Source organism: Aspergillus lentulus (assembly GCF_001445615.1).
Source record: "Aspergillus lentulus DNA, contig: Alt08, strain: IFM 54703, whole genome shotgun sequence".
In the NCBI taxonomy this organism is placed as follows: Eukaryota; Fungi; Ascomycota; class Eurotiomycetes; order Eurotiales; family Aspergillaceae; genus Aspergillus; species Aspergillus lentulus.
In genome coordinates, this window is record NW_028322118.1 from 3035828 (window position 1) to 3061115 (window position 25288).

A 25288-nucleotide genomic window follows, 5' to 3' on the forward strand; every position below is an offset into this window, starting at 1 on the left:
AATGCGAAAGTGACGGGGTAAAATAGATGAGATCAATGGCTTCAGATGTTGCAAGAAAAAAGGAAAAAGAACAGGTTCATCATACACAGCAGGGAATCCAATCATACAGGACATTGGTACATTTCGAAGAAAGAACAGGCGGTATCAGACGCTAAATCAGACTCTGACAAAGGAAAAGATTCTTTAAACGAGCGAAAGATGACTCATACAGAGTCTAGGTCGAATCTCGAAACCGTTTTCGACCATATAATCTGAGGAGTGATGGATCGATATGCACAGGGGAGAATTCCTTCTTGATCCAAAAGAGAGAGACAGAAGCGGGCTCGATCGTGGATATAGGCAGCCGGCGTTCAGATACTCAACGAATCCCTGATGCTGTTCGAACATCGATATGGTAGGAAGTGTAGCGCAGAATTGAGAAGGTACCGACTCCGTTCAAATAAGGCGCGGATATATCAAGGATCCCGCTCACACGTCGATCATTTCGGCATCTTCAGCCAGGATCTCGTCTGCAGGGCCCCAGTTGCCTTCGTAGACTGTGGCCCCAGCACGACGTCGATGTTCTACGAATTGGACCCCATGGGTTGCGAGAACCTGATCCGCTGTGGGTCGGTCAGAAGGATCGGGGGAAATCATCCACCGGACGATCTTGTCCAAGGCTTGTTCGTGGCTTGCATCGATCATGAAGCTTGGAGGATTGACCAGCTCCCCACTGCGCGCCAGAGGCACTGCCTGATGAGGGCGGCTGTTCAGAAAACTATCTTCCCCAAAATCGTCATCGCCCAAGTCCGATGCGCAGAGTTCCTCGAATGACGGCTCCTCCGAGATGGGATTTCCGGAAGCGTCACGGAAGATGCTGGTCTCGGAGCTCCAGGTCAAGCTAGGCACATCACTCATATCACCGTTCCGAAGCTTCTGCCATGAGAGACCATTATCAGGAAGTTCCACATTGCCCGCAATCTCGAACATTATCAGGCCCAGCGAGAATATATCCGCAGGTTTATCGAAGCGGCCCATCAAAATCTCAGGACCGATGTACTCGCGATCTCCTTCACCCTCTATGCCATCTTCCGCAGGCCATCTCGTTGCCATGCCAAAGTCGGCAATCTTCAGGACACCCTCAAAGGTAATAAGGATGTTTGCCGGCTTGAGATCAAGATGGATGAAGCCGGAATCATGGATGTGCTTCAGACCCTGCTGGAGGTTAGCCCTTGCCGACCATTCTAATTTTCAACAGGAAACAAGACAGGCTTGACCTACCAAGGACAATTCTAACAATATCTTCCAAATCCGGAAATCATCCAATCTCGCCTTGAGGCCAACCTGGGCAAGGAACACATCCAGGCTACCTTCCTCGCAAAATTCCGTCTGAATGTACAGATGACCGCTATCTTCCCAACTGTCGACGAACGAAATCACATGGTCCGAGTTGGTGAGGGCTTTCAGTACATCCACCTCACGGATGCGGCGTTCACGGTCTTTCAGGCCGGCATACGGCTGTTTCGATTTCTTGACTGCCCACACCCGTGCAGGCAGCGCCCCAGGAGACTTGGCCCCATTTGGGAGAGAGAATATGGATGATAGTGACATTTCATGAGCCTGGGCCACGCGATAGACCTGGGAAAATTCGCCGGTTCCCACAAGCTCCACCTGTTCAAAGCGGGAAGTCAAGCTTGGGTCCACATCCGGGGCGTGATACCCGCTCAATGAGAGGCTAGGTCGCTTTCCCGATTGCATGAAAGAATCACGTGGGCCAGTGGGAGTTGCTGGCAAGTTAGAAGAGTTGAAGTCCGGCTGGAGCGGGTGCTGGTCGTTGTGTGCGGAAATGGACAGACCGCTGGGATCTGGGGGAAACAGGTGATCCTGAGGGGTGCGAGGGGAACCCCGCTGGAACCTGTCATGTAAAGGACTCGAGTTGTTTCCGAGTGCTTCGGATAGTCGTTCCAAGGATGCAATCTGCTGCGTGGCCGGCGGATAGGTTCTAGAGGGGAAGAAAGTTTGCTTCGTTGGAGTCGGTGGAAGATCATATTCACTCAATGGCTGACTGTCAGGCTGAGCGCAAGGTGACTGAGACTGTGTCAGCTCATCACCGTCCACACTCACGAAGCTGCCTCGGCGCGAGAGGTCTGGCTTCTTAAATGAGTTCCCAAAGATACCCATGCCCCTTGCGAAAGATCCGGACGCGGCGCTGGGGGGATGGGACGGGGAGGGGGATGGGACGACATCTGCTTGTGGCATCAATCGAGGGCGTTCCCACTCGGGCATCGGCTTCTGCCCCGTGGGGAACAGATTGATGGGTCGCTTGCAGGGGGTATCAGGCATGTTCTTGTTGAAACCGAGTATGTTCTGGTGATCTTCTGCATTACGATTCTTCTTCGAGATTAGACCCGTTGACATGAATGCGGCCGGCAGAGGCTTGACCAGCTTGTAATTCTCCGGTGTCGCAAACGAGTCGACGGACGATGTCGAGTCCTCACGATTTAGGTGTCGTACGGCACCAGGGCGTGTCGCACCCGCAGGAAGGGATTTGGAGAAATCGAAGACGCCGCGCGGCCGCTCGGACTTATGCATGGGCTCATGGGTAGGCGAGTCGTCTGCCAAGCTTGAATTGGACGAGGACTGTGTAATAGTTCTGGAAAGAGGATGCGCTGCAGGACGCACCTGTCCTGCACCCGCGGCGCCATGTGATGAGAAGAGAGGGCTGACTGGTGCAGGTCGCGGAGAGAAGAGACCCTCGCGGCTCGGCTGGAAGAGGTTACCATCCAGAGACATGCGCGGCCGCACGGTCATGGGAGAACCTGGATCCGTCGTCTCAGCTGTGTCGCCTATATTTCTGGGTCGGGAGAAAAGAGAGCGGTCGGTTTGGCGTTGTTGTAGTGTCGATCGACGGAGAGATGATGAACGTTTGGGAATCGTGTTGAACGGGCTCCCGAAAGGCGGAACAGGTGAAGGGAAAGATGGCGTATCAGTGACAGCTGGAGTTTCTGCAGCAAAATCTTCAACAGTGCTGGGGGAGGGGCCCTCGTTGTCGAAGATACTGAATTCGCCGGGGTAGTTGGCGGCATGAACACTTCGCCTCTTGGCCGAGGGACTGCCTCGTGATGCTCGGTCGAGGTTCATAATCCCGTCACTACGTTTTAACGGGCTTACGGTAGCAAATGAACCAAAAGTTCCACTGCGTCGTTTCTCGATCCTCGACAGTGTTGGCCGCGGTGCAGGCGTGTTTTCTGCGCAAGTCGAAGCCTCGTTCAAGCCCGTGCCGTCAGAGACATTGTCATTAGACTGTAAGTCAAGTGCTGGAGTCGCGGGTGTGTTCTCCGCGCCGACTGGAGATAATGCCATGATCGGAGCCGGCTGCGCAGGCTTGGCATTCCCTTGGTCTGTTGAGATGTTGAGGGCGCGCTTGACGGGACTGCGCGGTGATGTTCGCGCCCGCCGCATGACAGGTCTTGTGATTTTGGCGCTGGGCGGGTACGGAAGAGCGAACGGAGATGGATGAGATGTACTGGGGAAGAGTACAAAGTTGTTCTGTGTAGATCGTCGCGATGGTGAGAGAGGGGACGAGATAAATGGCGTGCTTTTCGATGGCGAGTGGCTCCGAGACGCGAGAATTGTGAAATTGGAGCTCTTCGAAGGGGATCGCGATAGTGACCGGCGCAACTGTCTGATTGCGGAGCTTGCATCAACGTGATGGATGCCTGAGTGTGAGGGCAAGTGCAGTGTGCCGCCCGCATCGCGATGCGGTGAGAATGTTGCTACCATATTGGAAATTATCGGCAACAAGTGTGGTCGTGCTTAATTGATAGCGTAGGTTGCTGTAAATGAGGAAAGGCGAGAGACGCTTTGGAATACTTGTGATGGTGATGATGCCCCAATGAAAGGAGCAATCACCACAAAGGCTGAAACCAGACCGCGACTGGCGTTCAAAACAACAAAGCAATGAGGAGGAGAGAGCGCCGGTGGCGGTGCTGTTGTCCTCGCGTCTGACTTGAAGAAGGCGGGACGAGTCGACAGCAGCGGAATGCTGTGAGACTTGGGGGCGAAGCAAACAACAGCTATTGTTTCAAAGCGGGACAAACAGTATCAACAATGCGAAACAAATGACGGGTGGCACTTCACCAACTCATGGCGAGCACCAAGTTCGGAAAGTCCTTGGTAATCTCCCATTCAAGTCCAAGGGAAGTGTGCCAGTAGGGGAACCAAAAACGCACGGAAAGCGTGTTGAGCCTCCTTTGTGCCCGCTGTAGCACTGGGACCACACGCCTGAAACACTCGGTGGTATGGCGGTTCTATTTTCCTGGAGCTTTTCGGAGTGCAACCAATGGAACAAGGAATGTTTTGGAATAACAACAGGACGTCAGAGAAGCAAGCGCGACGCGAACAGGCGCAAGAGCGACTGGCGAGAGGCACAGGCGCGAATGAGTTTCTGACGCGAGTAATGCACGGCGTTGGCGAATAGCCAAGGGCGAGAGAATATGCGAAGAGTTCAAGACGACGAAAGGGCGGATTTGGCTGATTGAAGGGGAGTTGATAGCAGCAATATGGTTTGTCCCTTGAGTCTCCCTTTCCTCCTTTAAACGTTGAATGGCTCCCTCTTTAAAGCAGACGAGCAGGGCGCACAAGGGGTCGAGAGAATATGGGGACCGTCCCGAACAAGTAAACGACGACAGACTCTAGAGCTTCCAGACAGCCACGCGAAGTCAAAGGTCGACTGGTTGGAAGAGAGGGGGTCGCGAAGGAAGGGATGAGCTGATGGAGTCGATAAACGGAGGAGTGGACACTGGACGATAGACGGAAGTTGCGGTATGCAGAGTCAAAGCCCAATAAATCATCCGAAGGAGGGGGAAGAACGGGGAGGATCTGATATGGTGGGTTAAAAAGGCTGTGGGTTCCTCTTTCCTTTTGGATGAGTCTAACGACAGTAGTTGAGATCTTTTGTTCTGGACGATCAGAGCTCGGTAGGTTGTTGTTATATTGAGGATAGAGAGTTTAAGGAAAGGCGAAAAAAAGTTTCAGTTACGTGAGCCTATGCCAGGCACCGTCAATCGTCAGACTCCGTCAGTCCGTAGGAGGGCTTGTGAGAGGATGGAGTATCTACAGAGTACTGGGGGATTCGCCCCCCATCTCCAGCCAATCCTCAGGCGGGACTCGATGTTTTTGGTTTCGCACGCGCAGCGCGTCCTTTGTTGTTGACTGTCTGCCCGTTTGGGGTTTAGCGCCGGGAGCGTCACGCGTATCCCCCTCCCCACCCCATGGGTTCCGTGGATCATACGATACAATACCGTAACAACAACAAACAACACGACAACCACCACCACTGACAACAACAACCTACTTGCCTGAATACCTTGGTCAACAACGACCACTAGTTTTTTTCCTAGATACTTTCGATTCGATTCTTATTCTCAAATGGAAATTTCTATGGTGTAAACAGGCTAAATCCCGCAAACGATGGACTTTTAGTTTGACTATTGTCACAAGAGTTTCGACAAAGTCCCCTTGATCTACACGGTATCAGGGCTGATACCGGAGAATGATGACAATAATGACCTCAACTATGGTCCCTGCTCCTTCCTATCGATAATGTTGATAAGACGGACACGCGGGGGGTGGTGTCTACACGGGTTTTGGATTACAGGGATGATGATTATCTTAGGCATGATTATTCCAGTAGACAGTAGCCACTTCTTTGCTTTTCTCCCTTGCATGTGCTGGAGATTATCTAACCTCCATCGAATCCAGGCGATCGTCACACGGTCTGCCTATCTATTTGTTTACCAGAATCCTTTGCCACTGTGTTCAGATTACCGCAATGGGTAATCTTAGGCAGAGTCAGTGGCGCGATCTTACTAGGTTTCAATAATATGAAAGCGTCTTGATGTAGTGGGTGTACATAAGTCACTTTGCAATGTCGTCCATAGTAAGACCTTGTTGTGATTCCAAGGGTTTCCCTCTCCCTCATGAGAACCTTACTCCATACGTGACCCAGGAATAACGAAGTCCAACATCGCCAACTGATTATGCTAGAAAAAATATATAATAGTCATCAAAGCCATCAAAAGTCGCCGCAAGTTCTCACCAGATCTGACCATCACTTAGCACCGAGTACCTATTGGAGACCATGGTATTAGTGGTACCCCTCTATCCACGTGTTTTGCCCTCTATCGTTATCCAAGGTCCGTTGATATGGAGCACTGATCCTGACACGTCCAACGCCATCTGAGAGGGAACATCATTATCATTGTAGAGCCTACAGTCGATCATTGCCACAGCCTGCTCCCTCATACGATCAACCACGATTGCCAATGGTTCGCACTGAATATACCCAATATTGATTCTAAACTTGGAGTAACCTGGCACTGGGTCAGAGTCCTGCTTCATCTTCCCTTGCTTACCTTTCCTACACACAGGGTTATCGACTTATCCCCCACAGATGATCGCCAACGCATGCTGCATCCTGATCCATTCAACTCTGTCTCCTTGGCCGATGAGGGGGTCAATGCCCCAAGACGATCAGCGCTGTCCGGCTCAGGCTCTCAAGGCTTTTATCAGTGTCCATGATCATATCTATGGTTATCGCTATCATGCTGATGCAAATAACGATGATTGTGCTTCATCACATCTCTGTAACCATATCACAAATTCAACCATATGTATATTCATATATATCCCGAGCTACCGCTTGGTTCGTTATTGCGACAAATATATATATCTAGGTGATATATTTAACTGCAATTCCATGTCAAGTCTTCGGCAGGCACGCTGTGAATCTCAGGCCACTGACAATCAGGGCCAAGATCTGAACCCAAACTGCCAATATCGTCGACCCTTGATTGAACTTATTGAGAGTTGAGGGATGGGCATCCCTCTCTGGAGCCCAACACCCAAAAAAGCTCCGTGACTAAGCAACCTAGAATAGGCATCGTTCAACTAGCCTCTCGAGCCAAGACCCCTTGCACCATCCTCGTCGTCAGAGCTCAATTTTGTCATGTCTTGCCGAATTCCTTGGAAGGTGCTCTGTATCAGAGTGCTGGAATTAGATCTCGGCTCCCTCATCCGAACACCCCGAAGTTAATCTGTAGCCATGACTCGCCATCTTCCCTTGATCGTTGACTGAATATGATAAGTCCTACTTGCATCCGCCATCGCACTGATCGCGCTGGTTTCTATGCTGCTGCACGGGATGCTCGATGACCTAAATTCACTTCCCTGGATGCGCCCTTTATTCGTTTCATCTTGTTTCTAGTGCCATCATGAATACCGGGGTCTACCTCTTTGGGAGCTGGGGCCTGGAGCGACGTCCTTCTTCAGGTTGACCAACTGGGATAGTTCAGAGGAGCAACGGGCTTACCGAGGACCCCTTGATTCCCCTTGATTTCGTCATTTACCTGCGGGATTTCTGGAAGCCGTGGAGTATACCGCGGTCCGCGCTGCAGTTTCCTAGACGGTGGAGTGCGTACGGCATGTTCGACTCAATTGATGTCATTGGAGATTTAGTGGGTTTTCTAGGTAGCAGGAAGTGACATATCATCTCTATGCTTGATGTCGGTTGTCCATATTGTCAACATCAAGTGACTTTGTTTATTCTGGGTGCATTGAGGTCAGAGAAAGCGTCCGCGGCATGCGATCGATCCTACAGGTCAACCACTAGACGTCCTGATTTCTTCATGTTGTTTCCCATCAACAAAATTCCAACAGGAATCCAATCCTCCATCTCCAGGATGACAGAGCGGACGTGAAGATTTTGGCATTTGGCAACTAGCCTCGTTTCCGACACATTGGCCCAAAGGCACTGTGGAATGCGAAATCATCGGAAGACGACCCATCACTGAGTGTAGCCAGCTCCAGAAGGAAATCTCAGACGAAACTTTCTTTGACTAAACCTGGGGGATATGGACTCAAAAGGTCCCCACAGTGGATAAGTCCTCCGATCCAGCGGCGAGGTGTTGTTCTTCACAGAATGCGGCCATTACTCCAGTGTCGTCGCAGCCGGTCAGTACAGAGCATGGTAGATCTCAAGCACGTGGCTGTACTTCCGGAAACTACAGCTATGCACACAGAGCTTTAGAGAAAGCGGTATGGAGAAAATGCATCGCCGGCGAATCCACCAAAGATCAAGCACATACAGGTGGAAACGTCAGAAGCTGATGTAGTAAACTATCGATCAAGACGTCCATGAGAAATGGCGATTGTGCCAATGTTGCAACGAAATCTGTTTCGACCTGTACCAATCAAAGTTAGTTGCACTAGCAATACTGTGACGCCACTTCGACCTGGCGACTCTTCAGTCCTCAGCCAGGTTCGCCAGAAGCCGTTGTAAATAACATCATGTTTGTCAAAGCGTTCAGAATAGAGATTCTTGAATTCTGAGACTGGTAATCATACCCATGTAGAGAATATTGACATTTCCCTGCAAAATCATTCGACTGGCTCCGAAGGAGGTCGGCGTATGCCATCTTGGGCGGTTGAAGTTTCCAAGCTAGGCCCCCGAAGAGTATCCCGGGGTGCAGGATGACATGAGCTCTCGGCATGCAGTCCGAGCCTTGCCTGGGAACTTGACATTAAAGCGATGATGCAATTTGGGAGTATCAGAAGGCCTCATTTTGAGACCAGCGAACATCCTGGACTGCAGGTGTAGCAGACATGGCCTGGACAGGGTTGTTACAAATTGCCCCGCAGCGCTGCAAGTCCTCTCGTGACTCTCTAAGCGTTAGAAATGTCACTGATGACTGCTGCAGCAGTCGACAACTCCATAGCTTCCTCGCATCTATAGCATTTCTCGTAAGGACAGTCGGCGACAACCCAGAGAATGCCCGTGCGGAAGCTTTTAAATACGCTCTCAACTGTGTCAACGCCCATCCCTTGTGATATCAGGGTACCCTGTAGCATTTGTTGGAAGTTAGATCCTCTCGTGACTCTCTAAGCGTTAGAAATGTCACTGATGACTGCTGCAGCAGTCGACAACTCCATAGCTTCCTCGCATCTATAGCATTTCTCGTAAGGACAGTCGGCGACAACCCAGAGAATGCCCGTGCGGAAGCTTTTAAATACGCTCTCAACTGTGTCAACGCCCATCCCTTGTGATATCAGGGTACCCTGTAGCATTTGTTGGAAGTTAGAGATAGATAATAGTTTGGATCCGCATAAAACTGTAAAGTGAGAGGATAAGATGAAGCCTATGTTGCTGGACTTGTTATCCTCCATGAACGTAGATTCAATGTATTACAGACGGTGACGAGAACAAACAAGCCAGCGACAGCAAAGCTGCGAAGTTCCGAAGGACTGCGAAGCTGAAATTTGAACTATTTGTGTCGAGACCAAAGAAGAGTAAAAAGACTCGAATCTCTCTGTTGGCGAGTAGGGGTTGAATCCAGAAAAGACGGCCGTTATGTCCGAGATTGAGAGTTTGTGTATGGAATAGACATATCCATCAGCTCATCACGCGTCCGACGGGTCAAGCGCGCCACCCTAGAAGAAACATGGGAGGTGTCCTGCATTTATTTGAGTCACCTGAGGCAGTATCCAGTTTCCTCTTTGTCTGTCGGCTGGAAACCTAGGGTAAGGTGCTGCATTCTCTTAGTATGTTAAGGCGGGGCATGCATACCATGAAGTGGGGGATATCTAACGTTCTTGTTGAGAATGCTGCACCATCGCTGGCAATTATTAGCCCTTTTGACAAGAATAGTCAGCTGAATTTGCTTGAATTGTGTCTTTGGTAGGAGACATATCTACTAAACATCTTCCTCATCATGACGTGCAGATGCTTTCTTTGTATACAATGGAATTGTAGTCAATATACACCATCTGTTCCAGGGTAGCTGTAGAATATAAGCCTAGGTATATACCGGTTAAAGCATATTTAGGTACCACATCATGGCTGCAAAGGAAAAACTACCTACAATGGCTGAAGTGGCTTTGGCCTCAGATGGATGCACTGCTTCCTACTGCCATGCCATATATCATACCCAGTTGTAAGTCCAGTTTGCGCATACGTTCTCTATCCATCGCATCGGATGGTTACATTCTATCTATGCCCATGTCCGTGTCCCCATCCATAGCACGGAAATTCCATTCCCGCGCGTCTAAGACTAAGGCCTATTGCAAGAGAACTGCTGATTAAATGTCCGAACCACGTAGCCTTTTCCCGACATCGGACTATTGCGGATCTAATCTTGCTGGATCCATCGTCATTCATCCCACTTTCAATCCAGTACGTACCGCTTTGTACCCTTTGTATCTTCTGTACAGAACGGTAGGAACCTCCATCGAGCACATTTGTAATTTTGTGTCTTTGAGTAGGTACTGCAACTGTCGTTAAATGCTTCCTGCGAATACTGTCTGCTACCTTGAACTGCCTGAGGCCAGTCCTCAACGCTGCAAAGTCTCAATTCCCAAGCCAGTACACATTGATCTATATGATATGCAGTTTTCAGATGTTTTCTTGAAAGCTTCGTATCCTATCCTTCTTCTAACATGCTGCTTCAGTCATTGAGCACTCTTTTTCCATCGGTAACCCGCTCAGGATATGTGGAACCGAGGACGAATTTGGGCCCGCTGTCAAGAGCACCGCACCTAACATCAACCTGCTTTTCTGATGTCGATGGGTCCGTTGTACCTTGGGAGAATCTAGTTTTCTAGTCTAGTCTAGTAGTGTAATAATAATAGTCATTCTTCAACTTTCGGTCTCTCTTCTTTCCTTCCGAAAATTACCAGGAAATAACCATGCAAAAGTAACTTATGACGCTATTTCATATGAAATTTATTTAGACGATGTTTATGCGTCCTAGCCTGCCCACCAACAGTCAGTCAATATATTCTCCAAAACGCAGTAACTTTTTTTTCGCTCGCGGTTACCTTGATGATCCTCTATTTATATTAGATCAGCTGCTCCTCCCACAGCTCTGCGATCATTTTCGAGATCTTCACTTTGCAAGTTCCTGACTTGCTTCCACCTGGAAAAATACCTTCCCTTTGCCTCCTTCCCCGCCTCAGTTGTGACATCCCCCCAAGTACAAGTACCTACATCTTCTTTTCTTTCTTTCTTGTACGATCTGATCTATGGAATCTGTTGAACGGAAGGCGGAATTGAGCTACTTCGGTGTGCGCAACATGCAACCCGAGCAGCGTCTTTCTTTGGATCCTCCCCGCTTGAGGTCAACACCCCAGGATGAGCTTCATGATCTTCTGTGTGTTGGGTTCGGACCCGCGTCCCTGGCCATTGCCATTGCTTTGCATGACGCTCTGGACCCTCGATTGAACAAGTCCGCTTCCAATATTCCTGCACAACCTAAGATCTGCTTCCTGGAGCGCCAGAAGCAATTTGCGTGGCACTCAGGCATGCTGGTCCCCGGTTCCAAGATGCAGATCTCCTTCATCAAGGACCTCGCAACTCTCCGGGACCCTCGCAGCAGTTTCACTTTTCTCAACTACCTCCACCAGAAGGGCCGTCTGATTCACTTCACTAACCTCAGCACCTTCCTGCCGGCTCGGTTGGAGTTCGAGGATTACATGCGTTGGTGTGCGCAACAGTTTTCGGATGTGGTGGCTTACGGGGAAGAGGTGGTCGAAATGATTCCCGGAAAGTCCGATCCCAGCAGCTCGGTGGTTGACTTCTTCACCGTTCGGTCGCGCAACGTGGAGACGGGCAAGATTAGTGCCAGGAAGGCCCGCAAGGTGGTTGTTGCTATCGGAGGCACTGCGAAGATGCCTCCTGGATTGCCGCAGGATCCCCGGATCATGCACTCGTCCAAGTACTGCACAACGCTGCCGGCCCTTCTGAAGGATAAATCGAAGCCTTACAACATTGCCGTTCTGGGAAGTGGCCAGAGCGCTGCGGAGATTTTCCATGACCTTCAGAAGAGATATCCCAACTCACGAACAACGCTAATAATGCGGGATTCTGCAATGCGGCCCAGTGACGACTCGCCTTTGTGAGCAGAGAATCAAGTAATCCATATTCTGCTTTGCATTTACTGACGTATGTCTAGTGTGAATGAGATCTTCAATCCCGAACGGGTCGACAAGTTTTACAGCCAATCTGCCGCAGAACGCCAGCGCTCTCTGGCCGCCGACAAGGCTACCAACTACAGTGTTGTGCGCCTGGAATTGATTGAGGAGATCTATAACGACATGTACCTGCAGAGGGTGAAGAACCCCGACGAAACTCAGTGGCAGCACCGCATCCTGCCAGAACGCAAGATCACACGGATCGAGCACCATGGGCCTCAGAGTCGGATGCGCATCCACCTCAAGTCATCCAAGCCCGAGTCGGAAGGCGCAGCAAACCATGTTAAAGAAACACTGGAAGTAGACGCTCTCATGGTGGCTACGGGCTACTATCGCAACGCGCACGAGCGACTCCTGAGCAAGATTCAGCACCTGCGACCTACGGGACAGGATCAGTGGAACCCCCGCCGAGATTACCGGGTTGAGATGGATCCGAGCAAGGTCAGCTCACAAGCCGGCATCTGGCTTCAAGGTTGCAATGAGCGGACGCATGGCCTTAGTGACAGTTTGCTGTCGGTACTGGCTGTGCGTGGTGCCGAGATGGTCCAATCGATTTTCGGAGAGCAGCTGGAAGGAGCGGCGGTGCAGGACCACCAGCTACGAGCCATGCTGTAAGGGGGGCCGAAAAAGTGGAGGAAAAGCCGAATTGCATAGTTACTGTTCGAGAGAGTTGCGCTAAGCGAATGCCAAGGTCATTTCTCTGACAACACGAAACGAATTCCGGAAGACGGAGCAGAAACGAGGGAAACCCCTGGAGATGATATCCGATCTTACGCTCCGAGTTGATGGTGTACTCATGTCGTGAATTTTTACTGATCATCAATTGTGATTATGACCATCATAGACACTATTCTGGCGCAGTCAAGAGTTCTGGTTCATTCAGCATTGTAATGTTTTTATAGAGAGTCGGAATACATATGATTTACGTATGTCCCATCAGAAAATGAATCAAAAATCTCCATCACACCAATTTTGAAAAATACGATTCGATGTCATAGTGCGACTGCAAGTCCGAAACGGAGCTACGTACTGTATCTAAGGTGAGGACTTCGTATGTGTACCTTACTACCAGCGATGACGGAATGAATCATGGAATCTCGCCCGATAATCTGATCAGATAAAAATTTTCACGCGTTATCTGATGGCGCCATCCCACGGTTGTGTGCCAATGGGCCCGCCCATTGGCCGATGATTTCTAGCCCGTGGAACGGTGGCTGGCTTGGGCCAAGTGTCTTTCTTTTTCTTTTTCTTGATCATGTCGGACTCGTAGCCTCAGACTGCACTTCTCACTTCTCACCGCTTGAAACCCAGAATAATTTTTATTCATACTTAGGTAGTGGACTGCTGTAACTTGTAAGGTAGGTATCTGAAATGCAAGTCCTCGTACAGCTAGGTTGCACAGTCGGAACTCGAACTCGAAGTCTTTGCTTTTGCTCTTCGAGGCCGCGATCCCGCTGATTGATTACAGCAAGCCAGACCCCACTTACTCCTGAGGGTTGTGGGTATTGGCCTGTAAGCTCGAGAACTAAGAAGCGTATTAGGTAACCGGTCAAGGCAGTGTACGTGGGATCGGCAGTCTCCATCGCTTACCGCGTCAGGAGTTGAGGATGGGTGCTTTAGCAGAGTGTGGACTAGGCGTTTGGGTAGAAGACATGGCTCGTAGATTGGGTCTGCGTATGCATGGTTTCTGGATGAAGGGACTAGGGACTATGCAGGGCCTCGAGTTTGCACAAACAAATTCATGTTTCACTCTTTGATGTAGGTTCCAGAGTGCAGACGGCTAATTGAATTGCCAAAGACACGACATGGTGTGGTCTTACCACATCGAACTAATTACTGATTGATTAGGAAATAGGAAATTAGGTCGTTGATTGATAACCTTCAGACGCCCCTCTTGCGTATGTCGTTGGTGCTCCACTGCCCAGACACTTGCCAGTAGCCAGAGAAATTAGTGCGTGTCGTGGCTCGTACTCTTTTGTGCGGCATATTCTTCTAGCCGCGACAAGGACCATCAGACCACCTGCTCCAAGTCCGCTATACGCTACGCTACGTTTATCCTCGGCGATTCCTACCCAGCCGGGATGGCCACGATGATCGTGAATTGCTCATGTCACGGTCTCACCCACCTGCGCGGATATGACTGGCTTACTGGGTAGCCCTTGACTTTCTTTTCCTGGGATGTTTCCGCAGTCCACATTCGGTCTCTGCAGAATAAGCCAGCTAAGGTAGACTAGGAAGTGATCGTTCCGAGTCTGCTCATCCCCTGGCAGTGACAAACAGTTAGTTGCCTGACCATGCTTAAGCATCGGGTAATAATCCTTCGACCCACTGCTGAGTCTAACATCTGTACACCGTACAACCAGCATGCGAAATAAAGTAGGAAATTACCCTTCCGCCCACTCATCGAGGAGAATTTTAAATTTCCACTTTCAATAAAAACAGTCTGGTCAGAACAAGCGGGAAATTTTCAATTCATCCCGTCCGCCGAGATAAGATCTTAGCGTCTCCACCGTTTTGCACGAAACCAGAAAGTCGACAGCAAACATACCAGCGACATCGGATCTCTGGGATGACCTTGGGAAGGGGAAAGGAGGTACAGTACATTATGTTCCAGTAGAACAGGAAGAGGTTAGTATTGCATTTGGGTACTCGATCCTGGATAGTGATGTATGTGCAATTCTAAATAGAATAGCATTGGAATTCGATAAGGGATTAATGGATGGGTGGAAGGTGGGTGTCAGGGCTCAGGGAATCTAACCCGACTATCCATGTTAAAATTATCTGATGAGATTGATAACGCTGAGGGATTTAGGCTTCAGCCCTGTGCCACTGCTACCTCGGTTTCCACTGTCATGCCGCCGGAAAATGGCGATGGAAAGTTTCCCGTACGGTTCGTAACAGTGAATTATACATCAGGTTTCCGGTTTCCGGAAGTATCTCTTCACGAATGAGCTAGCTATTTGTGTCGTTTTGTACTTATAGTCGTCCAAAAGAGGATGTAGGATTAGTGTAGGACCCGAGTTGACAATCTCAGGGCAATTGGGCTGCAGTGGGGGATGACTCGAGCTGAGATGCCCTGTGCAGTGTATTCTTGTCCTACATATAGCCATGAACCCAGTATTTGTTGCACCACTACAATGTCAGTGGAAGTGATGCTGTCTAACTATGCAGATAAATGAACTCTACAGAGGAGCACTAGCCATCTAATCCAATCTGTGATACGTCATTAAGGCAAGTGAATGTCCAGAGCAACCCAGCGCACGTTCATCGAGTCAACATCCACTGAAGCAAGGCCTCTATGCAAAGTATTAATTACAGGTGAGAAGAGCAAGTTATACCACGAATAATCATCAGACTCCGTCAGACATGAAAATGCAGAGCTTCGTCGGACATTCATAAACCGCTGTCGGAGACTCCAAAGTCATACAAGAAGTCAAAAGCAAAGTAGTAATGCGATCAGACGTTCTGCTCCGGATCGTCATGTGCGACGCTCCGGTACCCGCCACCACTGTACATGCGCATCGGGGCCTCGTACATCTGGTTATAGTTGACGATTTCCCCGCCGAGCATCGCAGTGCCTGGCTCCCGCTTGCCAAAGTACGGAGCAGGATCGCACCAGAAGTCGCGGCAATTGGTGAAGATACCGCGGGAAAACGGGTTCTTAGGCCGATCAGCGTGGGGCCCGTCTCTCAGCCCATCACGGGCAGTGGCGAAAAACGTGTCGATGCCGAGTAGAGATGACCACTGCTGTAAGCACCCATGTCTCCGTCCCCGATGCGAATGGCCCCTTGCGAGCGCGGGGTTCGGACCTTGCCCCGCGGCTGACAGGCCAGCGGCCTCGAGCGATATCGTCCCCGCAGTGATGGCCGAGGCAAAGGCACGAGAGCTTGGGTAGCTTCGATCTATCGAATGGCCCCTCATGTTCTCGTACGTCGTCTGATTCCGCGAAATTTGGACGAGTTGAACAGCACAGAGCATAGTAACCCAGACCAGCTGGATGGCGATCCACAAGTCCAAAACAAGGGTGAACGGATCCCGCAGCACAAACCCACAAAGTTCTTCATTGATGATGTTGCATGCAGATTCCACAGGTGCAGGTAAAATGTTGATGTCTATCGATCCTGGTTAACCAGATTCCAAGCCTTCGTATCGGGGTAGACAGCTGATACTTACACTTATATGTCAGCTGCAGAAACAGAATGATGCCGATTTCCAAGCAGATAATGTACAAAACGAAATGGCGCAGATTATTTGCTCCCACGCAATTGTCAATCCAGGGACAATGGCTGCACTTCAAGTTAGGACTCTTAGGACTAGGAATTATAGCGCACAGGGGAGGGACTTACTGGTCATGCTTTGCAACGCAGCGCGAACAGCGTTTGCAGTGCTTGCTTCTCAGCGGCTTGCGAACCATGCAAAATACACAGAAGTTCTCCTCGTCAAACTTCCACTGCTCAAACAGCTCGTTTATCACGGCTCTTTGCTGGTTTCGACTACCTGTCTTCGGAACAAAGCCGGGGTCTTCAATCATCGAGTAGATGTAGAAATATGTTGTGAGGCAATAGAACACCGCGAACAATATATTCACGATTGGCGACGTGGAATAGGTTGCTAAGGGCGTAAACGGTTAGTACGGAGCAGTAACAAGGTGAAGTACACCTACCAGGCAACACGCTGAAGACATATGTGACACCAACCCAGAACAAGGTTCCTGCAAAAACACCTGACAGATATGGCTGGTTACACGTTAGCAGCGATCAGGCAGGAATTGACCAAATCAGAATCCGGGCGCAGAAAACCAGCGACAAGAGGACCATACCGTTTTCTGAAGCACCCTGTATTCCGACGGGGCTTGACTTGCCGCCTTTTGCGCTACCCACTGCAGCCCAAATGTCGCTACAAGCATTATAGGTATAGCAGCGTAGATGACCATGTGGCTGAGGATGTAGACAGCAGCATAAACCATCAGGAATGGCCACAAAAAGAAGAACTTTGACATCACGCTCTTATTCCGCACCCAAGACGTGAGCCCCATTGGCAGAACCTTGGTGTTTCCATCAACGTCGTAACCGCACTCATCAAGAGCACGATACCAGACCCGCGTCGTGTTCATCTCACCGGCCACAGTGGCCGGTGACTTGCCATCTCTGGTTTTGGCAAACCTATCCGCACCGTACTCGATGAGCTTCTGCACACATGGCAATGACCCTTTGACCAATGCCCAGTGTAAGGGAGTCAGCCCACCGTCGTCGACGGCATTCACATTGGCACCCCAGCGCAGGAACAGATCCACGCAGGCAGGATATCCCTTATACGCCGCCCACATCAATCCAGTATGACCCTGCTGATCTATCGCATCCACTGGTATCTCCTGGTGTAAGAGAAGCACCAGCAAGAACGCATTCCCATCAATGGTGGCCAGATGTAGAATGTTGTAACCTTGAACGTCGGTCAAAAGAGGATCGGCGCCGTGCTGGAGGAGGAGGTGAACTATATAATAGTGACAGCGCTGAGCGGCCCACATGGCCGGTGTTGCTACAGAATCACCACCTTTGGCGTTAACGTCGGCACCATTGTCCAGCAGGAACTTGCACATAGCGTATTGATTATTGATCGCGGCCCACTGTAATCCCAGACGAAGCCATTAGTACAAGTCCGAGTGCAATGGCCGACCGAATTAAGCAGAAAAGGTGAATTTGTACTCACATGAAGCGGAGTGATCCCTTCCTCATCTTGGTAATTGGCAGTAAATTTCTTCTCGTCAAACAACCTCTGCATGGGCCCGATTTCTCCGATACGAGCGATCTGCATGATGTCTTCTCCCAGCGGTATCGAACCCTTGGGAGGGCTACGATCAGGCCGCATATTCTTCAGTTCAACACTGACATCTTGTTGAGTGACCTTCGGAGGTGTTGTTGTGCCTTTGCCCGTGGGTATAGACGTAGGGCTTGTGCTCATGCCTGCAGAGCTGCCGCTACTTTGCGGTTCCGTAGAAGGAGTTCCGGAAGACATTCCTGTCGCGGTTATTGAGGCGCCGTCTCGTTAGAGGGAAATTTAACTCGATCCGACTTCGAGGAACGAAAGGACGCTGGTAGCGAGAACGGTACAGCGTGAAGCGTTCGGAGATGACGACCGCAGACTTCGGGCTATAGGTACATCGCGATATTTATAAATTATTCCCATAAATCTTCATCAATAATCTCCAAGATAGTAATCTATGGAGGTCTGGGAGGAAAGACAGGGGAGGAGGAAAAAGAATGGATGGAGGAAATGCACAAAAATACGGGGATGCGCTGATCGGAGTAAGTCCCGCGCGACAGCGCTATGGACGCTAACGATATTGATTTACACGCAATCAACTTGGAAGGACAATCTTTCTCTTATTCTAAATAGCTTTTAGGTCGTTTCCAAGGGTGAGATATTTCATCTTCGATTGAGTCAAACTTATAGTCGTACTATCCCTCTTAATTTTTTTGGTTCCTTTCTACAAATAACGTCAATCTGCTATGTCGTGTGCCACAGCCTGACGAGCGATTATCCAACTGGAAAGGTCATTTAGGCAGCCACATTGCGCTGTAGAAATTCAATTTTTCTTTTTTTTTTTTTTTTTCTAATGAGTAATTTTTCTAAGGAGATTCATTTCTTCGCCGGAGAAGAAAGCACAAGAGTATGGAAAACGCGATAATGAAGACGACGAGGAAGCTGTCGAGAGGCGAAGAACAAGCCATTGGGTGGTCATTGGCGTCGTTCCTGAGTACGCAGGTCTATAAACAAGTTACGAAAGTTCCAAATTCCTAGCCAGGGAGCGCCAAAACCCCTCTAGCTCATTCATGGCATAAGGTCTCCTAACGATGAAGGGAAACGCCGAATGCAGCTAAGCCATCTCTGTGAGAACCAGATCCATGCTGCTTCGAAGAGATTGTGCTTGATCAGCCAACATCTGAGCATCAACACGTAGCTCGAAGTCCGTCAGAAAACAAAAGCTAATTTCCAGCCTGGAGAGCTCCCGCTCGCTCACTCCCCCAACCTTGGCAACGCGGCTGTGGGGATAGCTGAGGTCTTCAAGCGCTTTCATGGCCACTCGAAGGCCAGCCAGCACCAGACGGTGCATATTTTTGCCATTCACAAATATCACTCTGTCCACCGTGGCTAATCTTGTGATGTAGATGCTTGTAGCGAGGTACACAGCTGTAGACATCGGGCAATACCGATGGAGTCGCAGTAAGTAATCGCGCAGGCTGATAGGTGGTTCTCTTTTCGAGAGGAACCTCTTGGACAACATGCTCTGCTGAATGCGATCCCGAGCACTCTCTTCATGACTGACTGGAGAGCAGTGTAGCTCGATGATCTTGGTAGGCGTGGCTTCTCCGCTGGATAAGCTGTCGCTGCGTGACATGGCGACCGGCGCGGAGCCCGCAGCCAGAACAGGCTCGACGACTTTGCCAACACTGGGCCTGGCGAGGAATTCGACATTCACACACAATAGCTCGAGAGCCGTGGCCGGCAAGATGTCGAAGGCTTCGCCAGCATGACCGAAACCCATCTCACCTTCTCCCTTCGACAAATTCGAGTCCGTGTGCGCATTTGAGTCAGGAGTCACTTGAGCTCCCTCGCCATGGGTGCGACATCCGTTCATCATGGCAGCCACAGTCAGTTGACAGAGTGAGGGTGGCGGTTCGGGAGACAACCCTGAAAGCTGCAGGTGATTATGAGCGCCTCTAGTAAGAGTACCATTGTGGGACCGAGCCCGGCGTGCAATAGTCGGAATAAGTCGAGCCTTTTAGCGCCTGATCGTAGGACGAACAGTTAACAGCGGTGAAAGATCAACTTGTTGGAGAGCAAAACGCATATGACTATCACGGCACGAGGAGGTAGTAACGCTTGCCCGCAAAAGCACTATGTTGACCGAGACATCGACAAGGTCGTTGGATAAATGGCAAAAGGCGCGACCGTAGAGTCTGAAGCCCTAAAAAACTGCACAGTCAGTATTTGATTTAAGAATGGTCAGTGTACCAGAGCTACTCACCCGGGGGGGAAAAATAGTATGTCTCGGACTACAAAAATGATAAAGGGGACGGAGGATGCCGAGGCAGGGTGGAGATTAAGGATAAATGAAGAAAAACTCGCTACCGATTAGGATCACATTATAAAGATCATCATCTCTGTGACATGGTCTTTCTGATAAGGTTGACTAGAGAAAAAGGAGATGGTCGATAGTCAGAAGGTCAGCAGCCCAAACTCAGGATGGAATGAAACTATCGGACATTATTTCGCCCGGCTTTTCCCCGTGCCAGCTCATCCACAGTCCACGATCCCAACAAGTTATTTAAGCATATGGCTTCCCAGAAGTGTTTTGAGTGGTTTTTGTGAATTGTACTTTTATAATAACCATCTACGACATATGCATGCATGTATGATGAAAGGCCGTGTGGGGCTTGCAAGTTGGGGTAATAATTCTTTGTTGGCCTGTCTACGGACTACCTCTTTATCAGCTTTATCAGTTTCACGGATTACACATTAATCGCTCAGCAAGTGATTTGCTTTGAGAGAATTTCACAAAGAGATTGCAAACGTCTATCTTGCGTCGACGTTGGCATCATCTATCATGTAATATGAACATGTTTAGAAAAAGCTTCTATGGTGCACGGGATGCCTTCCAAGTTACGCTCTACCTTTCTTCTCATCAATCGGAAATTCAAAACTGGAATTGGCCTGCGACTGTTACAGTCAGGTGCTCAATGCTCTCCTCTCAGAACCAGCGCTCGTTATGACGCCGATCATCTTTGCTTTCCTCGCCCGAATGGAAGAATCGCAAACGGCCAGATCTACCGTTAGATGCTCTTCGATGAGTCCGCAACTCGACATCACGCATTGGATTCCCGCGCTGGTGGCGTTCCCGGCCCTCTGCTAAAATGCGCTCGCCTGCTTCTGAGATGATACGTGTACCGTCTTGGATGATTCGCGGACGGTGGCGGTTGGTCTCCTGATGACGCCGCCTCACCCTTCCGGGATAAGGAGAACGAACTCGTGGATGTGGACTGCTGTCTCTCGAATGGCTCGCCCTGTTGCTCGTGTTCTCGACGTCTCTTGCAAAACCGTTGGTGCCGGGATGGGCCCGATGAGTTGGCGCTGTTGCCTCGATAGATTCTCCTCGATGGAATCCAGCAGAACGGTTACGAGCCCTGATGCTGTTTATGTTCGTTTCATATTCCACGTCGCTGGAGAAACGAACTTGCCGACGCTCTGCGCTCCTGCACTCTCCGTCTTGTGACGCAGCCGGGTCATTGTGAATGTCAACTACGCAGTTTAGACCTCGGCGTGGTCTCCGTTGCACCGGCTCACGTTCAGTAACAGGTGTTCGTTCCCGGGGAGGTCGTTGCTCTCGTGACGGTTGTCGTGATCGAGCCTGGCGAGGTATTTGAACGGCGTCATTTGCTTGCTCCCTGTCGATCGCAATCGGAGATCTTACTGTCCGTGGTGAAATGCATCGGATTCGGGCCGAACCTGGCCGCTCGTTGCGCGGTGTCCGCTCCTCGACCTCTTGGAAGTCGACAACGATGGGACGAGGTGATCTCTGACGGCCGCGGCGCTCGTGCAACGTCTCTCTATCATTTGGCTCCGGAGACCTTCTGAAAATCGGGATTCGGAACGAAAATGACCGGCTTCGAGCTTGTGATGATATCCTCGTGGGCGAAGGATGTCTATGTTCCTCGTGCCACCTTGTCTCACTGAGGTTCCTGGGCGCGATGGTTCTGATCCTCGGAGAAGCCATTCTTCTGGGACCTCTCGGCTGAGCCTGTCTAACGTGGTAGAATTCGCCGCGATCATAGACTCGAGCGCGGTCGCAAGTTCCCCTGCCGTCGCTGAACAAGCATCTGTGGGTCACTTTCCTCGTTCGAACTTCCATTGGATATACGTCAGTGTACTTCTCTATCAAGCACATTCCTTCTACCCTCCGCCGCAGGATTGAGTTGAAGGGCTCCCAATGTATGAGAAATGGGTATTTGATAACTTCTCAGGCGAACTGTCAACCCAGAATGGTGTTGAGCCTTGATATATAAGATCAGATATGCACGCCAAATGCTATGACCGTATCGAGCGGGTATCTTGCTCGAAGGAAGGGCTAACAATGCACAGAAGTCGCGCATTCTTGTAACAGACAAAGACGATGAGCACTTTGCTATTTTGCAGTTGCAACACAAGCGAAGATGCGAAACGGCATTGTCGTCGATGAAAGACATGTGGCCGGAGTCATGAGTTCAAAGCACCTGATAATCAAAGGAAGAGGGAAAATGTAAGGAGAACCAACAAAGGATCCTCGGGTTTATTCAACGTGAAGACACATACGAGTGGTTCCTTTTATTGTTCTACGGAGAGAGGAAAATCATCGGGCGTCTTGAAGCCTGAGGACTGAGATACTTATAAGTATCTCAACCACAAAAGACGAAAACTTGTAAGAGCAGGCTAGATCATGCGGCGGAAGAACCCTTGGAGTCTTCCAGGCACATATGCGGGCTAGTCTACGGCTGCAGCCTAAGGCGAGTCTATTCGATGACTGTTTTCTAAGCCGCTCACAATTCCTGGCCGTCGACCGTAGCCTCGTCAAGCAGTTTTGAGGGTCCCTGGTAAACCCTCGTAAAGAGAGACAATGAGGTGTGGCTGGTTTAGGTCACAGGGGCGCAGTTGGAGTCAGCCGAACAGGTTGAAAACATCAAGACTAAGCGAAGAAAGCAATGGAAATGAATAGTGACTAGAGGCGGATGACGAAAAAAGTTGCAACAAATTTCGTACAGACTTCCAAATCCAACAAGATATCGAGATTTGGCCTTGTTTCTTCCCTAAAGAGCCTCCTGATGCAGGTCCTGCGTCTAGACAACTTACAAGGGTTCCTGCAGACGAGTGGCTGTCCGCTTGTGGATAGTGATGTAATTCCAGGCAACCTCTGTTCCCCTGGTCTATTGCTAGTTCCATTGTATTTTTATAACAATGCCTTACAGATTTAATAAGCCATTGAACTTCTTCGTAGATGATCGCAAAGATGTTGGTGATATCATGTTGTTGAGCTGAAGGGGATGTGGCGCAGATGGTAGAGCACCAGCCACATCCATCCTGTCAAATCAGATTCATTGTGAAATGTTGGATGTTGCAATCGCCAGTCCAAGCATTAATCCAACAGAGTCTGGAACTCAAGTCCATATACTACTCCGTACACTTATGCGCATCAAATCGCCGCGCCACCAACATGATCGCAGGATTCTCAGCGTCCTTGAAGGATTGATGCCTGATCCCTTCGTTCATGTGGGCAAGCAACCACAGAGCTGAAGAGGCATATGGAATTCGCCGCTACGCCCTGCTAGGTTCATTCCTTCCGAGTACGGCACGAGACGGGAGTTTAAAAGTCTAAGCACGATGGTAAGCGCAAGGCTCCCTCGCTATGCCCACTTTTCCATGAACTTTTCTTGGCTCCTGTCACGTTGGTAGAGTACGTCCAAGTTGAGCCGTTCGATCCCCTTCTGAAGTCGACCCAATTGTGACTCGAGCTCACTGAGCTTCTGGTCTTGTTCCACATCCAAAAGCGAGATCTTAAATTGAGAATGTTCGCTCAGGGCAGATGCAAGAAGCTGAGAAGCTTGGTCACTTGGGATCAATCCAGCCACCAAGGGTAACTTAGCACCGACGCTAATACTGCGTAGGCACTCAACAATGTGCTGTTTCTTGTCAAAGAGAGCATTTTCGCCGCAATCATCTTTTTCTCCTTGCTCCTCTAGTTGGAACACGGACTCCACCGACAGACCAATGCGGCGCAGAACGCCCGCGATGGCCTGGAACTCTGAAGAATCCATGCGCTTCTCTGGAGCGGTAGGGATGGATAGCAACGGGGTAGAACGTCTCCTCATACTCAATGTTTCTCGTCTTGAAGAAGGCTTTTCGGAAAACTGATTGCCTATTTCCGTCCTGTAGGCAGCAGTAAGAGCCTCCAGAGTCGCACAATATGATTCGCGACTCTGCAGGAGCTCCCCAAGGCTCCCGATAGACGACGTCATGCCAACGATGGTATCCAGGATCTATGAGATGGTCAGCCATTGAATCGCGGACAGATTCCGACGGACAGTCCACCAACATTTTCAAGCCTTTTGTGGGAGGCCATTCGCAGCTGACCATGGACATTCTGTAGTTCACGTAGTATGGGCTCGTTGAATAACTGCCTTGTGGACATCTCGGCTAATATGTCAATCTCTGGGTACAAGGACTCTAGTTCATCACCCAGCGTTATCAAAGCCTCCTCTTCCGTTTCTGTTGCTCTGTCAGCCGTATCTGCCCGGCCCGCTTTGACACATTCAAGATACAGTCTGTCGAGGCGGCAGTGTATCTCGTCCGCCACGTATTCCGCAAGTAGTGAACCCAGTTCGGATGCTCTCTTGGTTATAGAGGCATCATCGGTAGTGACTTGTATTCCTGAAGCGCTTTGCTCCAGATCTGCAAGTGTCCTGTCATCATCCTTTACCCTGACTGCCAAGACAGACAGGATCTTTCTGCCATCGTTTGTTACTCTCTCCAATTCGGTTTTCAGGCTCGCTTCTAGCTCACGTGCAAGGTCACTAGACTTGGGAAACGTCAGTCCTGAATCGTTCAGCAATACTCCACATATTGGTTTGTTACCGAAGTTGCGATATGTTGCCTTCCGCTTTCGTGCTTTTGATGTAGCCGTTCTATGTCTCTTTGCTGTCGAATCCTTCGTTGTTCTTGCAGACCCGACTGTCTATTCAGGATTTCGAGTTGTGAGTTCAATATCTTCGTCTGTGCTTGGATCGTGGACGTGGATATCTTCAACGATTCGATCGCACTGCGAAGGTCTTCGTCCAAGAATGGTCGTGTCGCGGCAAGATCTGGGTCGGATATGATGTTTTGCAAGGCGCCCGAATTCTCCAATGTTGTGAGACTTTAGAAGATACAGTTAGCAACAATTGACTATCGCTTCAAAATAGAGAGAATTAGAATTCAACGGGGTGAGAATGGGAAACATACAGTGTAAGCTCCTCCTGCGAAAGCAGCGTGTCAAGTCCGATGTGCTCCTCCACCCATTGAATGTTCTCAACATTCTTGTTGTTGTCAATCAAAGCCGACTCGACCTCATTCCGATTGATTGGAAGTTTGCGATCCTTGAGAGCGCCAATAACTCTGTCCGCTGGGATGACTGCGGTCTCCTTTTCCATTGTTTTGATATGCTTGGGTGCGGAAGAGCGAACCGTCGTGGAATCGCGCTTAAGCTTCACTCCTAAGT

The 25288-nt window shown here is 49.9% G+C and overlaps 6 protein-coding genes across 6 annotated transcripts; 1 reads left to right on the forward strand and 5 right to left on the reverse strand.

Moving 5' to 3' along the window:
* Positions 1-468: 468 nt before the first annotated feature.
* Positions 469-3762, reverse strand: ALT_4235 (tyrosine protein kinase SWE1; the record flags this gene model as incomplete). The annotated part of the gene is made up of 2 exons (XM_033563108.2): positions 469-1194; positions 1261-3762. 2 exons carry the CDS (start codon positions 3760-3762, stop codon positions 469-471), a joined length of 3228 nt encoding a protein of 1075 aa, XP_033418999.2.
* A 7296-nt stretch (positions 3763-11058) lies between these two features.
* Positions 11059-12621, forward strand: ALT_4236 (lysine N(6)-hydroxylase/L-ornithine N(5)-oxygenase family protein; the record flags this gene model as incomplete). Its single annotated transcript, XM_033563107.2, has 2 exons — positions 11059-11930; positions 11988-12621. The coding sequence occupies 2 exons, from the start codon at positions 11059-11061 to the stop codon at positions 12619-12621; spliced, it is 1506 nt and encodes a 501-aa protein (XP_033418998.2).
* Positions 12622-15462: 2841 nt separating this feature from the next.
* ALT_4237 (DHHC palmitoyltransferase family protein) lies at positions 15463-18018 on the reverse strand (the record flags this gene model as incomplete). Its single annotated transcript, XM_033563106.2, has 6 exons — positions 15463-16118; positions 16180-16292; positions 16353-16617; positions 16670-16742; positions 16826-17629; positions 17713-18018. 6 exons carry the CDS (start codon positions 18016-18018, stop codon positions 15463-15465), a joined length of 2217 nt encoding a protein of 738 aa, XP_033418997.1.
* An 862-nt stretch (positions 18019-18880) lies between these two features.
* Positions 18881-19645, reverse strand: ALT_4238 (putative cyclin-dependent protein kinase complex component; the record flags this gene model as incomplete). Its single annotated transcript, XM_033563105.1, has 1 exon — positions 18881-19645. The coding sequence occupies one exon, from the start codon at positions 19643-19645 to the stop codon at positions 18881-18883; it is 765 nt and encodes a 254-aa protein (XP_033418996.1).
* Positions 19646-20755: 1110 nt separating this feature from the next.
* Positions 20756-21778, reverse strand: ALT_4239 (putative RNA binding protein; the record flags this gene model as incomplete). Its single annotated transcript, XM_033563104.2, has 1 exon — positions 20756-21778. The coding sequence occupies one exon, from the start codon at positions 21776-21778 to the stop codon at positions 20756-20758; it is 1023 nt and encodes a 340-aa protein (XP_033418995.2).
* A 1660-nt stretch (positions 21779-23438) lies between these two features.
* Positions 23439-25220, reverse strand: ALT_4240 (uncharacterized protein; the record flags this gene model as incomplete). The annotated part of the gene is made up of 4 exons (XM_033563103.2): positions 23439-24071; positions 24128-24610; positions 24667-24946; positions 25033-25220. 4 exons carry the CDS (start codon positions 25218-25220, stop codon positions 23439-23441), a joined length of 1584 nt encoding a protein of 527 aa, XP_033418994.2.
* Between the last annotated feature and the right edge of the window lie 68 nt (positions 25221-25288).